The sequence below is a fragment of the Gossypium arboreum genome, chromosome 3, assembly GCF_025698485.1.
Source record: "Gossypium arboreum isolate Shixiya-1 chromosome 3, ASM2569848v2, whole genome shotgun sequence".
NCBI classification, from domain to species: domain Eukaryota; kingdom Viridiplantae; phylum Streptophyta; class Magnoliopsida; order Malvales; family Malvaceae; genus Gossypium; species Gossypium arboreum.
Genome location: NC_069072.1, coordinates 4,612,852 through 4,629,898, shown reverse-complemented (window position 1 = coordinate 4,629,898; position 17,047 = coordinate 4,612,852). Strand labels below are relative to the sequence as shown.

Sequence of the window (17,047 nt, the reverse complement as noted above, 5' to 3'; positions counted from 1 at the left end):
CGCTCTGATATCCAAGAAAAAGTATCTCCCCAATTGGACTTGATAGATGATATATTAATCTTTCAATAGGTTTGCTAATTTCCGATTAGACTAAGGACATATTTAGATTCATTTACTAATATAAGTTGTCTTTCCATATTACGGTCCGACCACGTAATACTACTTAGTATTAACTAAACATTAGACAACTAATGAGCTAATATTTATTTCTATTTTGCTTAACATGTAAAAACTATGTAAAAAAACTATACAAAGGGTATTAATGTAATTAATGAATAATTTTATTAACAAATCTGGTCGAAAAAATTACTAGTATACAAACGAATATATTATACTTAGTACACCAAATTCAAAAGTTAATAGTAGGAGTAGATATGTGTTGTTTTATTTGAATGACTAGAAACTTTTGAGTCAAGATTTTCCTATGGTGCATGCATTTACATGAAGCGAGACATGACGGAGGGAGTGCTCACTTGACTTATCAAAGAGGATAAAGAACTCTTATCAATTATGGAGTCAATCCCTGTAGTAGGCTTCCAGATTATGCTACATTGCTACTTTTAACATTCAAGTTGGAATATGGTTTTCCCAACATGTAACAAAGTAATCAATTAGCCAACGGTTGCATGTAAATATTTAAAGGTTGATTCTATATATTGGCAGCTCTGATGAAATAAGTGGAAGCAGTACTTGCCTAAACTCGAATGGGAGTTAGAATAATGTTTAGGGCTGACTTATCATTCACTCTATAGGTAATAATATTTTCGAAGACTAGACTAAGTGAGAGGCCATCATGCATAAAACTCTGTAGATTCTAAGTTTTAAGCGATGGTCGGTGAAAAGAAAGATCTTATTGACAAAAAGCAATCCCTATGTTCCTTTTTAGAACATTTCATTTGGACTGGTATATTGTGCTTTTCCTTTCAAAAGAGATTGTGGCACTTCAGTTGTTTCAAATCAAACACCTCGGGAAAATTTTGGATCCTTTGAATGATAAAAGGCAAGTGCATCATGGAGATGAGGAAAAAGGACAAAGGGAAGATATTAGGTGAAGCAATGGAAATAGACATGTCACTCTTTGCTGAATTAATATTGAAAGATCAATGCATGCTGTAGTGCAATAACTACTATCAAAATGAAAATATCTGAATAATGACTTTTGAATAGGTCACCTCCTCGATATCCATAATAAATCCAGGCTGAGGGTGAAATATATCCTTCAATGTTAACTTTTAGTTGATTGGCTATGTCTATGAAAAAAATGTATAAAAATAGCTTGCTATTAGAGGTTGATTGACCTTTCTCTATATAGAAAAAAAAATTTGAGACTAGACTATACATTTGGGCACCTTGTATAAGTAAAGAGCAATACGCAAATGGGGAAAAAGAAATAAAGGAGGACATTGGGTGAAGGTGTGGAATATAGACAAAGCTATGAAAATTGACATCTGGTGTGAAATGATCGATTTCACACGCGTCTTCTTCCTGGCACTGGGTTCTGCATGGGTCACTTCCTTGATGTTTATATTATATCCAGGTTGAGGGTGACATATGGCTTATTATATGAAGTTTTAGAGTGTTGTTTGACTGTGGCATGGATCTATATATTTGTCAAAGCGGATGGGTTGCATTCTTACTACTCATCCCGCATAAAAGCAAGAAGGTTAAAGGAGCTTGTGTTTTTGCAAAAAATCCGAAACCAAAATGAACAAGCTATCAGCTTGCAGTTCTATGGCCTGTGGAATTTCTTTGCAGCCTAAGATGGTCCTGGCCAGGTATATGTTCTTGAAACATGGATAAAATTTTCTTACATCCCTGCTATTATTTTATGCATTTCACTCTCTAAAATTGTGCCATTGTTTGTTGATTGGCATACAGTTTGAGAGTACGTAAGCAGGGAAACGGTACGTGCCATGTATTGCATTTGTCTATATCCCTCTTAACTTCTTGTTTTTCTTTTTAATTTTCTTATTAAGGTTTCTTTAGCTACAAACTGGTTTGAACTGTCTAACTTGTCTGATCGCAGGTCGTTGCACAAATGTACCCCGTAATGTAAACTTGGAAAAGCTGCAAAATAACTATTTGTTTCCTGAGGTGGTTGTTAAAATCTCATATTACATCATTAAAGGCTTTTAAGTCAGCTATTTTTACCATTTTAAAATTTTAGCTTCTGCATAGTAGCACTTCAATATAATAGGAGGGGAGAATACTTGTAGCCCTTCTTTTGTCACTGGTGATGGACATTTTATTTATTCTCATACCGCAGGTATTTTTAAATGATCAAATTGATTCTTTAAGGACAAAATATTGTTGCCTTTTCAGCTTGTTTCTTTGTTACATTCATTCTACCAAGCTCTTTACTGACTTTAAAACTACCACTGCTTGGATTTTCTCTTGGGTGTCCCAATGTGACCCAATATTTACCATTTGATGATTCTATTTATTCTAATTGGATTCTAACCAGATTTCAAAGCGGGAGCTGCAGCACCTGGAAAAGTACCCAAATGCAAAAGTAATTAGCCTTGGAATTGGTGATACCACAGAGCCAATTCCCGAGCAAATCAGCCTTAGCATGGCTAATGTAAGTCTTGGTCAATTCCAGTCTGTTGTTATTTGTGTTGCTACGGTCTCTATGCAACTAGCTTATGTTATCATTAACTTTCAAAATTTTCACACGTATAGCTGTTAAACTTGATGGTTGGCAAGTTGATTGCGATCTAATTCAGGGTTCGTCCCAGTGCAACCAAACCCGTAAAATTGCAACCCTACATACGAAATGTTCTTTCTGAACCTATCGATATGTTTTGGCAGTCATCAGTCTGTTCTGAGTTTAAGCTTTAATACTTAAGAGGCCTGTTCCTGATAACGAGTCCATGGGATAAGCCACCTCTTGTCCCGCTTGAAGAAAGTGTTTTGAACCTAAGGCCAGCGTTGTCAAGGTGCACGCCTAGGTGCTGCACACATAAACAAAAGCGCCTACGCCTTCTACGGCTATCTTAAATAATCCAATGTCTGTCTTTGTGACGGGAGCAAAGGAAGGTTGCTTCATTTATTGAGAGATAAATATTTCACTTCTTTGTTATTTTGCAGTATGCACATGCCCTTTCAACCGCTGACGGTTATAGGGGCTATGGAGCTGAGCAAGGGAATCAGGTATAGGTCTTTGTTTCACCTGTTCTGGTTTATTGTAAAGAAGACTTGTTTGTTAGCTGATTACTCTATCGGATTCATTTCTTGAGGTTCATCACATCTGTTACTACCATTAGTTATGAGTCTTAGACCCTTTTGTCTCTTTGTAGCCGACTCATGCCAAGTATTTGACAGTAGTATGACTTTCTCCAGTATTAGATTTGTTTTCTAAGCCTAGTTGGAAATTCGGTGGATAAATCATTTACTTATCCTGCTTCCAGTAGACGGTATTATACAGTTTTGAAACAGAATGATGCTTTGTGGAAGTTTAACACTGCTCTAATATACTGAATTCCCTTCTGATGCCTAAGTTGTAACTTTGCGCTTATTGTGCTTTAGTAGGAATGATTGTTTAAACAATTATTTATCAGGTAAACGTTTCAAATATTAACGTTGTATGAATAACAGGCATTGAGGAAAGCAATTGCCGAAACATTTTATAAGGATGTCGCCGTAAAGGATACGGAAGTTTTTGTATCAGATGGTTCTCAGTGTGATATTTCCCGCCTTCAGGTGACTCTTCATATAAGATTGTTTTTTTTTTTTTTTTTTATATGCCCCCGTCTTTGTTCCTTCAGCCAGCTGCCTGCATCTTATGCAAGTAATGTTACAACTGAGCCAACCTGCAGATTTCTTGTGTTAAAAGTACTAAATACTTTTCTCTGTCGATATTTGCAGCTGCTTTTAGGTTCAAAAGTGACAATAGCCGTGCAGGATCCATCTTTTCCGGTGATGTTATCATGCTTCTATTTGTTTAACCTTATGTTCCACTGCATGTTGCTTTTCTAATAGCGGAAAATATCCTCGAGCAAGCTGAATATGGATATAATTTTAGTAATAAACTGCCATAATTAATCAATGTCTTGCTTGTAACTTTGAAGATGTTCTATACTAATGTGGGGCACTTGCATTTGAAAATACAAAAAAATCACAAAACGTGAAACTAATTTTTTCATAGAAAGAAATTAGAATTCTGCCTAAAGATTAGGCGTTACAGGAACCAAAGTAGTCTACTTTTCACAATTTAGATCTGCCTATCGTCGTCATACTTTTTGTTCTGTCTGTACCATTTTCTTAATTTAGTTTCCCAAAATTGAACTAATCTTTTAATATGATCAAAAGGGAAAAAAATAAAAAGGATATCTGATCATATTTGCCTTTTGCAACAATTTACGATGGATCCTTGAATTAGAGCTGTAATATTTAATATGGAAAATGTACTTTGTAACAGGGTTATATAGATTCAAGTGTCATAATCGGCCAGGCTGGTAATTTTCAAGACAAAACTGGGAAGTATCAAAACATTGAGTACATGCAGCTTGGCCCTCAGAATAATTTCTTCCCTGATTTAACGGTCACTCCAAGAACGGATATCATCTTCTTTTGTTCACCAAATAATCCTACAGGTCATGCAGCTACAAGGAAGCAATTGCAGCACCTTGTAGAGTTTGCAAGGGATAATGGATCAATTATTATTTTTGACTCCGCTTATGCAGCCTATATCTCTGATGACAGTCCTAAATCAATCTTTGAAATTCCTGGTGCCAAAGAGGTACGTTGCTGACATGTCATCTAGCTAAGAAAAAAAGTCCTGCTTCAGTCTTCTGAATGTCAGGGTGTAATGGTTCTATAATTGAGAGCTAACCAACGACATTTGACCCTTTTGCCTTTCAATAGATTAAGCTCTAATGAAGTGGAACTAAATCCTAGACACCAGTCAACATTTGTTCGAGTACAGTTACTTGCAAGGCGTTGACTAATGATTAGTTATTTACGAATATAGAAAGCATTTGAAAAAGGATCTCTTCATTTTGGGATTGTTAAATAGACTTGATAGAACTGCTTATGGCAGCTTGTAAAAACTGATTCTCACCATTTTAACAAGGATTTGGATTTTCAAAAGTATAATTGTTTCTAGAGGGTTCATGAGAACATAAATTTTATGTTTATAGATTAATGAAATACCTGGATGGAAAAGTGAATTTGAAATCAATCTCTCAGGTCCTTGAAACATAGTATATCAATTTTAGTTTTGAACCTACCCTTTTGTCTTGAGACTGAAAAAGAAAAGAAAATTTCCTCAGGTTGCAATTGAAATTTCATCATTCTCCAAAATTGCTGGGTTCACTGGAGTTCGTCTTGGTTGGACGGTAGTGCCTGAAGAACTCTTGTTTTCAGGTGGGTTTCCTGTCATACATGATTTCAACCGCATTGTATGCACCTGTTTCAATGGAGCATCCAATATAGCTCAGGCTGGTGGACTAGCATGCCTTTCTCCAGAAGGTTTCCAGGTAAGTCCAAGAAAGCCTTGCACATAAATGTTCAGCTTTTCAGTCAAATGTGTATAAGGAGTATGAGGGCGTGCTGGTATTCTGCTTGCGGGCATAGGTATACTTGATGATAGTAATGAATCGTAATGGCCAAATTAGTTCTGTTGAAATGGCTGCAGTCGATTCTGATTTGAGCCAAACCTTTGAGGAAGAAACAATAGTTGGTGAAAGAACATTATTTTGGCATGCAAGTCTAACAAAATAAAATCTATACTCTTTTAACTGCTCTATGATTGAGTATTCTAGAGGACTGCTGAATTTGTATTTTTTATGATTCTCAGGCTATCTGTGCAGTGATCGACTACTACAAGGAGAATGCAAAGATATTGGTAGATACGTTTGCCTCTCTTGGCTTAGAAGTTTATGGCGGTGTCAGTGCCCCGTATGTTTGGGTGCATTTTCCTGGTTCAAAATCATGGAATATATTTGCAGAAATTCTTGAAAAGACTCATATAATAACGGTACCAGGATCTGGTTTTGGCCCTGGTGGTGCAGAGTATATCAGAATCAGTGCTTTTGGGAAAAGAAAGCACATCATAGAAGCATCATGGAGGCTGGAAAAACTATTCTCCAAGGGAAAACCCCTTTGTAACTGTCTAAAATAAAATTAAAAAAAAAAATGGTGTGTTTCACCGGCCATGCCATCTCATGGTGTAATCATTGTGTAAAATAATAAAATAACCAGTGCCATGTAAGTTGGATCCCTTGGACTGATGATATTCAAGTGTTAAATATTGGTTGGCTATAAGTCTTTCTTATAATCCTTTATGTTATTTGCAGGCATCCTATTTGTAACTTAAGCTATTCTACAGGAACTACAATATCCATTATCTGGTGGTTCTTTTCAATGTGTTGCATAAACTGGGCTTAATACAGGCGTATGCATAATTTCGAACTACAAAAGTGGCTAAATACGTGGGCCACTAGAAAGATCAATTGCCAAGTCATAAGAATACTGAATATTGTACCGTCACTTAAAGGAGCCGTGAAATCAACGTAAGATAAACAACAGGCACTTGTTTTCCAGTTCAAGAGAATTCCTTTGCTTTATATTATACAAGGATACAAGAGTAAAGGTTATAACTTACATAAATCACAATTTCAATGTGCCGCTTGTAAAATCAACAGATCTAGTGAAACAAATAAGGGCAACCAAATAATTTTCGGAAAGTTGAAACTTAGATCCCTAAGTAGTCCAACAGTGGCACTAGATATTGAGTGTCTGACAACTTACTAGTTCGGAAGATCCGGTTGTCCTTGTAGCAATAACCCTCCAAAGATCCAGTTCAAATGCTGTTGCAGGTTCTGCAGACTCGGGATGTGCACCAGGTGAGCTATTCAATGAAGCTGATGATAGGGAAGTAAAATGGTTTTGCACATCAGCCTGCAAGACTGAAATATTGTTGTTGGCATCTTTAGTGATCACATGAAGCTTTCCCAGTAAACCAGAAAGTAAATAGGGAAAATCTGAATCAGTAAAGTCAGGAATGGGGACCTCTCCGACTACAACTTTCCATGCATCATCTTGGTAATCATATACCTTAATCCTCACACTTTCAGGAGAATTAGATGGATCGAGTGCATACAGCTCACCATCCACGGTGACACTCAATTTTGTTCCTGCCTGTCTTGCAGGCCAACCATCACCCATGCCAGCTGGCATTTCAACCCAAGAATTTACATCGGGATCATATACCTCCCCTCCAACATCAACAAAAAATGGCCAGCAATATAAACTTTGAGGCACAAATAGCCTTCCCCTATATGATGTCATTCCTGTGGCAATCGGTTTGAGTAGATCAGCCAGAAAGGCCGTGGGTAGAATCTGAGCTTTTGAAAAGGGCATGCTTGGAAGTTGGGACCATATACCAGTATGAGGATCAAACACTTCAGCAGACTTAAGTGGAGTTAATCCACCATGGCCCCTGGTAACCCCTCCAACAACATATAGCTTATTATTTAAGATGCCAGTCTTACAGTAGGCTCTACCAGTTGACATTGAACTTATTTCATTCCACGAATTTAGAACTGGATTATACTGCCAAACACAGCTCAGGGCTGATGCTCTAGAGAATCCTCCTAACACGTAGAGGCAGCCATCAACAGCACCAATAGCACACCCACAAAAGGGCATTCTGTCCAATGCATCCTTCCTCCCAAGCCAACCCCTAATGGCATCTGCAATTTTTATGCCAGAGTCAACCACATTCCACATCCGAAGGCTAGCTAAACGTTTCCTGGATTCAGCTTCAAAAGCAACATTGGGCATTTGAGGCAACCTCTGCCACCTTCTTGACAATGGATCCAAAGCATACCACAAAAGCTTGTCACCTTCAACCTTAGTCAATATATAGAGCCATTCTTCTGTTGTTCCTAGTTCTTTCCTTGTATTAAAAAGTTCAGTACTCATGATGGCAGCTTTCCAGGCTCGAGATACTAACCTCACATTCAAGTAATTAATCCTCGGAATTCTGGCAAGAATCTGATAAGATATCTCATCAGGAAGGCTAGGAATCAATCTTGGATTCTCTTCAGAAAGACATGATGACAACTTCTGCCTTTTGCATGTTCCATTTTGTGAAACATCTAAGGGCTCACTCATTCCAGCCCTGGAATTGTTTAGACTTAAGAATGCCCCCATCAATATCTTATTGGTTGCAATATATTAGTAAATCAATTCCAGAACAACCTTTGATGGCTAAATATCTTAATCAGAAGAAAAGGTTATCCTAGATGAATCTGCTCAAAACCACCAAGACTCTATCTAGTATCTGAGATAAGAACAGAAAAAAACAGAGTAAAATGGAAGGTGTCAGAGTCAAATTAAAAGGCCAAAACCTTCAATTTATTTCAGTACAACCATTTACATGAAAGAAGACCATCAAAAAATAATATAATCCACCAAATTGAAAAAAAAAAGAAGAAGAAGAAGAAGCATTTAACAATAAGTACCAATGGGGGGTGATACCATCCCCTCGGCCAATTGTATTAGGAGCAAAGGAATTGGAATGCCTTGTGTACAATTGGAAAGCATGATAAGAAAAGAAAGGCGAAACAAAGAGACACCGCACTTTACCATAAAGCTGAGAAATGGAATAGAACTGTTCCCAGTTAAATTAGTTTGTTCTCAATGACGGCAAGAAGTTCTCAGCTAAATAATTATATCTCACCAATCAAAACCTCACAACCTCCTGATAAGAAAATATGGGAAGTGTAAGAAATATCAAAGACCCTCTCTAAAAAAAACATCCAGTATATGTTCAACAGGAAAGAGCATAGAGCACAAGGGTAACTTAAGAGTTACGAGAGACCGTCAAAAAATGGTATCCCTTTCTTAATTCTATCGAATAAATCAGTTTCAGAACAAATACTCATCAAGAAATTGGGAGGTTAATTTTTTGTAAGTTTTTCCTTATTATTCAATAGATTATAATATCTTTCTTCCTATAAGGTCACCAAGATCAGGACAATGATAAAGAAAAGATTCAGAAGTTACTTCTCCTCACGAATCCTTAATTTTTCGCAGTGACCAGATAAAGTCAAATAAAAAGGTCAATGTTTTGATCACTTCCCATCCAGCAAGAACAACAACACCACTAAAATCCCCAAATTCCCAATTAAAACGATTCAAAAAGGGCTCCTCACTTAAGTCATCAATTAATTAAACAAAAAAACTGCATTAATCTAAAAGCAGGGGGGGGGGGGGGGAACAGCTAAATTAAGTACATGTATCTACAATCGATCTAATAGTAACACTGATGAAACAAATTGAAGAAAAAGAAATGAAAGAACCCACCTTCTATGTTCTATTCCAAGGGATAAAATTTCCAATAAAACAGCTACAAACAAAATCCTAAGCAGTAGAATCCCAGAAAACTAAGCTAAAGAGCAAAGTTTATTTCTTTTTTGAAACATAGAAAATTGGAGGAAAAAAGAACCTTAATCTTTACGGCAAGACGAAAAGCCCCGGAAGACGAATCATTTGAGGTTTCCAAGCGATCCATTCGTAATTCACCTTTGGTACAGGGATAGAGAGTTTTCGTCTCTTCTGCGTGAACAAACTTATATTCTTCCTTTAGTTTTCCCTTTTTTGTCTAACTATGCCTCCAGTCCCTGTACTCTTGAAAATTTGAAATTTATCTCTCTTTTTAATTCTTGGACCTTCTATTTGTCACTTGATTGTTGTTTAAAATAATTAGTTTCAATTGATAATAATAAAATGTTGTGTACTTTCATTGGATTTTCATTTTTAAATTAGACAAATATAGAAAGAAATTATTTATAAGATTTAATTTAGAATTATTAGTTTAAATAAAATAAAATTTATGAAAATTATACATTTAAAAATTATAATTTAAAGAAATTACAGTAATTAGAAATTTTAAAAAATTAGGATGTACGCTACAATTATTAGTTAAAAAGAGTTGTTGTAGTTTTACGACAAAATTATTATTTAAGTAGAACTTTAAACATAAATATAAGAAAAAATTATGATTTTCATCATTATAATTTATAATTTATAATTTTAATTTTTTTATGAAAAAAAGTTGTGCAAATTTATGCATGAAATAGTAACCGAGAAAATGACCCAAATTATCTAGAATTTGTGGAATCTCTTGAATATATGGAGGTGTTGGAGTAGTCAAAGCACTTTCATAATTCGAAATCTCATACTTCTTCTTCTTCTTCTTGGATACCCACTTAGTACTTTCAACCTGTCTTATTGATTTCAAATTAATCCGCAGATCTTTTTTCTTTTGAAAAGTCAATGCAAGACAAGGTGGAGTGGATTTTTACTTTTGGATAGTGGATTTAGAGCACTTATGGTAATTGTTTACCCACTCCAACTCGCTCCATTATATGAAGTTATCATTTTATTCTTATATATATATATATATATACTCTAAAATTGTAAAATGTAATAACGTAATATAAAAATCTATATATTTTATATTTAATTTTTTTGAAGAATTATGTTTAAATATTTAATTGACTGAAAAATTGAAAATATTAAAGATAAGTAGCAAAATTTAAATTGAAGGAGAGTGACCCAATATTCAGAGATAATAATAATTTTTAAGATTATACATTCATAATGAAACAAGGCGGATAATAAAACAGAGAATGTCAACTATGAAGTGGTGATGGATTTAATTTGCCCATGCACTCCTTTATCATCCTTAGTTAATCATATATATATATATATATATATATATATATATATATATAAACAAGGTTTTAACACATGAATAAAAACTTTAGAGCATACCATGTGTCACCAATAAAAAATTGACATGTAAATATAATTGAAAATTTGATAATTATAATTACACAAACATTTAAGCCAAAAACTAAGGAAAATTACATTGAATCTAAAAAAAATAAAGGAAAAAATAATATTGTAGCAGCCCAAATTTGACCGGGCTTAAATAAAACAAAAAGAAATAAATAAATAAATATTTATTTAACAGTCCATTAAAAGTCCAGGTTACAAAGCCCAAACAGTAGGCCCAAAATCAAAACTACCCAGCAAACCCATTACCCTATACCAGTTACAACCTTAACCCAAATAACTTTCAAACCCAAACCTAACCTAAACCTACAGCAGACCCAAACCCGAAGGCCCAAATAGCAGGGGCCCAAATGACTTTCAGATAGGGTTAGAAACCCTAGCTCTCTTTCTCCTCGTGCCGCAAATAGAAGGTTCCAGAAGCCAAGCCTCACGACCCTTCGGTTTCCGTCGTTCCAGCTACCTTTCATCAAGGCCACGATTCCAGGCCCCGAGTCACGCCGAGATCAACGCCACCGATAGACCATCGTCAAGCCCTCGTCACCACCAGGTTTCTAGCAAGCACCTGCAAAAGGAAAGGAACCGCAGCAAACAAAACAACTATGGAAGGAGATAAAAAGATTTTTTCCCTAAATGTAATAACAACAGTGGCTATAAAAGTCCGAATCAAAACAATGTAAAGGATCGGATTTTTTGTGACAAAAAGAGAAATACATATACTTATTCATAAAAAGGGTTCAAGCAGTTTCTTTAAGAGGTGATATACTCTTACTTTGTTTCATTTTTCTTCGTCTTCTCTACATGCATGCAAATACCATTAAAATAAAATAAATTTACCGTCGAAATCACGTTGAAAATTGAGATTTTGGGCCTTCGACCACCGTATGGGGAGGAGTCAGAGACGGCGCGTGGGCGCGTGAGGTAGACGATCGGGGCTCAGCTCGACGGAGACCGGAGCCTAGATCTCTCTCTCCCCTCTCATTTCAGAGAGAATTTTAGTTTTTTTTTAAACTCGGGTTGTAAATGAATTTAAAACTAAAAGTTTGACTTATATAGCATAATTGAAACGATGCCGTTTTGGCTTAATCTGATAAGCATAAAACGACGTCGTTTTTAGGCACAGGATCCACGCGTTGACCCGTGACCCGGGGAGGATCCGCGTGTTTTTGGAAAATGGACAATTTGCCCGATTGATCCTCCCGTGTTTTCTGAATTTTCAGTTTGATCTTATTTTATTTCTTAATTTAGCCCTAATATTCTAATTTTGTTTCAATTTGGTCCCATAAGTGATTTTTAAAACAAAATCCAGAAAACGGCGTCGTTTAGGATTAGGGCAAATTGCCCAGTGAGTCTTTTGACATTTTTAATTCTTGCAAATCAGGCCCAGAATTTTTACCATTTTACAAATTAGCCTTATAATTTTATTCAATTTTAGCCCTTTCTTTATTATTTTAAATTTTGTTATTTTTTATATATATATAATTTATTTATTATAAAAACTATACATATATTATTATTAAAAGTACTATTTATATATTTATATAAAATTTTTATTTATCATATATTATTTTCCTATATATATTTATATTTTATTTTATTATATAACATTTATTATATTTTTATTATATATTACTTATTATTTTTTATTATATGTTATGTATATCGTATATTATCTGTTATATTATTTATGTTTTATATTATTCATTATATTATTCATAATTTTAAAATTATTATTATTAAATTATATTTGTAACTCATATTATATACATATTTCACATATTATTTATTTATTTATTTATTATGTGTTATTTCATTTTAAATTGATATTTTTATATATTATATAATTATTTTATAAATTCTTTTGCATACTTTTTATTTTATATATTATTTTTTAAAACCAATATATTTTTATTTTATATATAATTATTATTCTTTTGTGAATTTTTTGTTATTACATATTATATATTGTATATTAAATACTATTTTAAAATTATTATTAAATATCATATTTGTACTATAAGTATATTTCGTTAACAATTACTCACTTTATTTTATATTTTATATATACTAATTCTTTTATATATTTTTATATTGTATATATCATTTATGTATTAAATGTTATTTTATAATTATTATTTGATGTTATATTTTATGAACATGTACATTGATATTATATTACTATTTTTTTATATTAAATTGTGTATCATGCATCATTTCTTGATTATTATTATGTATGTTTGTATGTTTTGCATGTTTTACTTATTCATCTTCAATATATGCTATGTATATCTTTTATATATGATGTTATGTAATTTTAAGCATGTATGTATCTAGTATATGATCTTTGTATTATTGTCATTGTATCGTTTAAATGCATGCTTTATTCACTTATTATTGCAATATTCTATTCCATAATGATAATATGATTCCTCATGCATTAATTAAAAAACAAGATTCCGAAGTTTTCAAAAATAAAAAGGCAATGCTTGGTGTTTGGAAGCTTCGAGAAAAGTAGTGCCTTAACTTACTGGGTTGCGACTTTTCACGTTGAGTTCGAATAGTCAAGCACCCTTCTAAGTTTTTAAAAAATTTTCAAAGTACGAGCAACTGTTTTGGAATTTCAAAGCGTTGTATCCTAACTTACTGGATGTGGCGTTTTGTCGTTTCAAGATAGGGATTTCAAAAAAGGGCTAACTTAGTGTCAAATATCTTAAAAATATTGTGTCCTAACTTTTTGGATGTAATATTTTGATTTATTTGATACAAGTAAATCCTAATTTTCAAAAATCAAAAATATTAAAAGAGGATTGCATCTCAAAATTTTTAAATTTCCAACATTAAAGACATTTTGATAATCAATTAGGTACCAATTTTTGGGCGTTATGAGGGTGCTAATCCTTCCTCGTACGTAACTGACTCCCGGACCCGTTCTTTTATTTCGTAGACCAAAACTAATGATTTTAAAACAAAATATTTTAAAGGTGATCCAATCACACCTAAAAAGATTGGTGGAGACTCCCGTTTTCGTTTTTTTAAAGTCGATTCCCATTTTCCAAAACTCGGTTTTAAAAATGGCCTCGACAAATATGATTATATTTTTTTGCTTAACTTACGAAAGTTAGACACATAAGTTATGCACACTTAAAAGGAACAAAATTAAGGAAAAATAAATAAACAATTAGGGTGAACAAAATTTGATAAGATTCAAAAATTTTGATAAAAAAAATTTTAATTTTTTTTTGTATTAAACACACAGCTCAAGATGGCAGAGAAGTAATAACTAAAAAAGAGTAGAGGAAATGTCTAATCAATAGCAGACCAACGGGCAAAAACCAATTAAACTCGCACTTAGGAAATAAAAACCATAAAGGAAAAGAGAGCAAAACCACCTTAAGCCAAAATAAACAAAGCAGAAACCAACAAAATATCAGCCAAACAGCTTTCATATCCTATGAAAGGATGACCAAAATGTGAACTAGAGGAAACCCAAAAGCTTTGAGTCCAGCCATGGAGATTCCAAGAACCTTCTCCATTTTCAAAGCCTTCTACGACAAGCTGTGATGACTTTGTTCCCAAATTCTTCGATCCCTTGCTATCAACATCTTGACAGAAACCGAAACCTCATCGACCCAAAAGCCAGACCGCTGTCTTTTTCTTCCTTCCATCGCCAGGGTATGGGCCACTCCATTAACTAAACGGGAAAAAACAGGTAACATATTTCATCAAAACACTTTTCCAAGTTACACATATGGTGAATAATTGGTCTGATAACCGATCTGTCCTCTTCCTTTGATTTGAGTTTTTTAATGACCGTCAAAGAGTCTCCTTCCACCACCAGACGTCGGAAGCCCATGTTAATCGCAAACAGCAACGCCCTTTTAGACGCCCTCACTTCAGCCACGAACGCATTGAATACCTCGTTGAACGATAAGTTTCTGCACTTAAATAATCTCCTTTGTAGTCTCTGGAAATAACCGCTAATGTAGAAGTCCTAGAGTCACACTGAAATGTTGCATCAAAATTTACTTTGGTAACACCAAAATCAGGAGGACTCCAAAGAATATCCGGTGACGATCTGCAAAAAGCACCCAACTTTTTATGTGACAAACTTAATTCTTGACTATAACTGCGAATGAAACCTAAAAGATCCTACAAAGAAAATTTTTTTCCTTCGTTAATAAGCTTATTTCTTCTGTTCCATAAAGCCCATAAGGAAATAGCAATAAGATGTTTGTTCTGATCATTAACTGCACATAAATTATTAATGAAAAGAGTTTTGCAATTTCTAGGGCTATCAGGTGAGGCAGTTCGGAGTTGAAGAGACGCCCAAGCACGTTGGAGGATTTCGCAAGACCACAGAAGATGATCCGCGTCTTCCGGTACTTTCTTGCAAATGGGGCAAAGAACATCAACCCTTAAAGTCCTTTGTAACAGATTACTATAGTCAGGCAGAAAGTTATTAAACAATCTTCGTAGATGTATTTTAAACTTTCCTGGGATGTGTAAAGCCTATAGGGACTTGTAAAAATCCTTGAAAGCCTCAGTATTAGGCGTGATGTAATTGTTGCCCTATAAATACTCTGTAACAAGGACTCGATAACCGCTTCTAACGGAGTAATCTCCAGAACCCTCATACTTTTAGACCAGTATATCCTACGGCCGAGCTTCAGAAAGCGGAATGGACAGAATACTATTTGCCTGCTCATTATCAACAATATTAAAAACCAGATCTCTGTTCCAGGTATTAGTATCTTCATTAATCAGCTTATTAATTGTCGTCCAATTCGGTAAAATACGATTGACTGATACTCTAATTTTCTCTATTCCAGGAAGCCAAGGGTCATTCCATATGTTAACACGAGAGCCATTACCAATTTGACATAAAATTCCATCTTTAATTAGGTCTTGAGCACTGCAAATGCTCCTCCAAGTAAACGAAGGGTAAGAACCTATCTTAGCTGATAAAATGTCTGAATTAGGAAAGTAACGGGGTTTAAGAACTTTGGCTAAAAGGCAACTGGGTTGGGTTAAAATACACCACACCTGTTTTGTTAATAAGGCTTTATTAAACAAAAACAAGTTTTTGAACCCCAGCCCACCAACATTTTTTGGCTTACATAACGCGTCATAGTTGCTCCAATGAATTCCCTTATTCGACTTGTTATTAGACCACCAAAACTTGTTCATGATGCCTTCAAGTTTGTAAGTATAGTTTCGGCAAAGCGAAACACTGCATAACATAAACCGGAATAGACTGTAAGACCGCTTTAACAAAAACTTCCTTTCTCTCCATAGACAAATAGCGTAAACTTTATCTTGCGATACATCTCTTAAACTAGTCTATAAAGTTAACAAAAGCCCAGTTCTTCTTTCAACCGACCATCACAGAAAGTCCTAGATATTTCTCAAGGTTTGAAGCTACCCTCACACCTAAAGTATTGGTTATAATATCCTTGACATTAGCATCAACATTGGCCCCAAAATAGATCAATGACTTTTCAAAATTCACTCTTTGGCCCGATATTGCCTCATATTCCTTAATAACCTCGTGAACCACATTTGCACCTTCTTGAGAAGCATCTCCAAAAAGGATGCAATCATTCACAAAGAATAAATGATTGATGGAAAATCTTTCCCTTCCAATAGCAGCCCCCTATATCAAACCCTTTTACTTAGCATCATTGATTAGTGTTGAAAAACTTTCTACATAAATAAGAAAAAATGTAAGGGCTAAGTGGATCACCCTGCCTTAGTCCTCTAGATGGTGAAAACCAGTCGTTATTTAACCCATTGAGACTCACCGAATAGGAAATTGAACAAACACATGTCATAATAAAGATAATCCGATCCGCATGAAATCCCAAGTGAGTCATCATCCCGGTTAAAAACTCTCATTCAACGCGATCATACACTTTACTTATATGAGTTTAAGCGCAAAATTCCCCTTCTTACCTTTCTTCTTCATCTTCAAGGAATGAAGGACCTTATAAGCGATTAAAACATTATCCGAAATTTGTCTTCCTGGGATAAAAGCCCATTAGGCTTCATTTATGCAACTTCCCAAAATAGAACTCATACAATTCACCAAGACTTTCAAGACAATTTTGTAAATAACATTACAAAGACAATTTTGTAAATAACATTACAAAGACTTATTGGCCTAAAATGTGAGAGAGTCTTAGGCTTATTGATTTTGGGGATCAAAACAATGCGTGTTTTATTAATATCACCTATTTCA

General features: G+C 34.4%; 2 protein-coding genes across 4 annotated transcripts; one reads left to right on the top strand and one right to left on the bottom strand.

Moving 5' to 3' along the window:
* Positions 1–1,595: 1,595 nt before the first annotated feature.
* Positions 1,596–6,280, top strand: LOC108476391 (aminotransferase ALD1, chloroplastic). The gene is made up of 10 exons (XM_017778604.2): positions 1,596–1,775; positions 1,879–1,904; positions 2,027–2,094; positions 2,465–2,581; positions 3,091–3,153; positions 3,598–3,702; positions 3,868–3,918; positions 4,421–4,741; positions 5,274–5,480; positions 5,801–6,280. Exons 1-10 carry the CDS (start codon positions 1,705–1,707, stop codon positions 6,122–6,124), a joined length of 1,353 nt encoding a protein of 450 aa, XP_017634093.1. The 5' UTR covers positions 1,596–1,704; the 3' UTR covers positions 6,125–6,280.
* A 255-nt stretch (positions 6,281–6,535) lies between these two features.
* LOC108476390 (F-box/kelch-repeat protein At1g22040-like) lies at positions 6,536–9,660 on the bottom strand. 3 transcript variants are annotated; one of them, XM_017778603.2, is made up of 3 exons: positions 9,458–9,657; positions 8,596–8,710; positions 6,536–8,290 (listed from the first exon to the last, which is right to left on the bottom strand). In XM_017778603.2, exon 3 carries the CDS (start codon positions 8,158–8,160, stop codon positions 6,727–6,729), a length of 1,434 nt encoding a protein of 477 aa, XP_017634092.1. In that variant the 5' UTR covers positions 8,161–8,290; positions 8,596–8,710; positions 9,458–9,657; the 3' UTR covers positions 6,536–6,726. The 3 variants fall into 3 exon arrangements, with proteins under 3 accessions (XP_017634092.1, XP_017634091.1, XP_052881391.1); XM_053025431.1 differs by lacking the exon at positions 8,596–8,710 and having other exon boundaries at positions 6,789–6,911; positions 7,015–8,290; positions 9,458–9,660; XM_017778602.2 differs by lacking the exon at positions 8,596–8,710.
* Between the last annotated feature and the right edge of the window lie 7,387 nt (positions 9,661–17,047).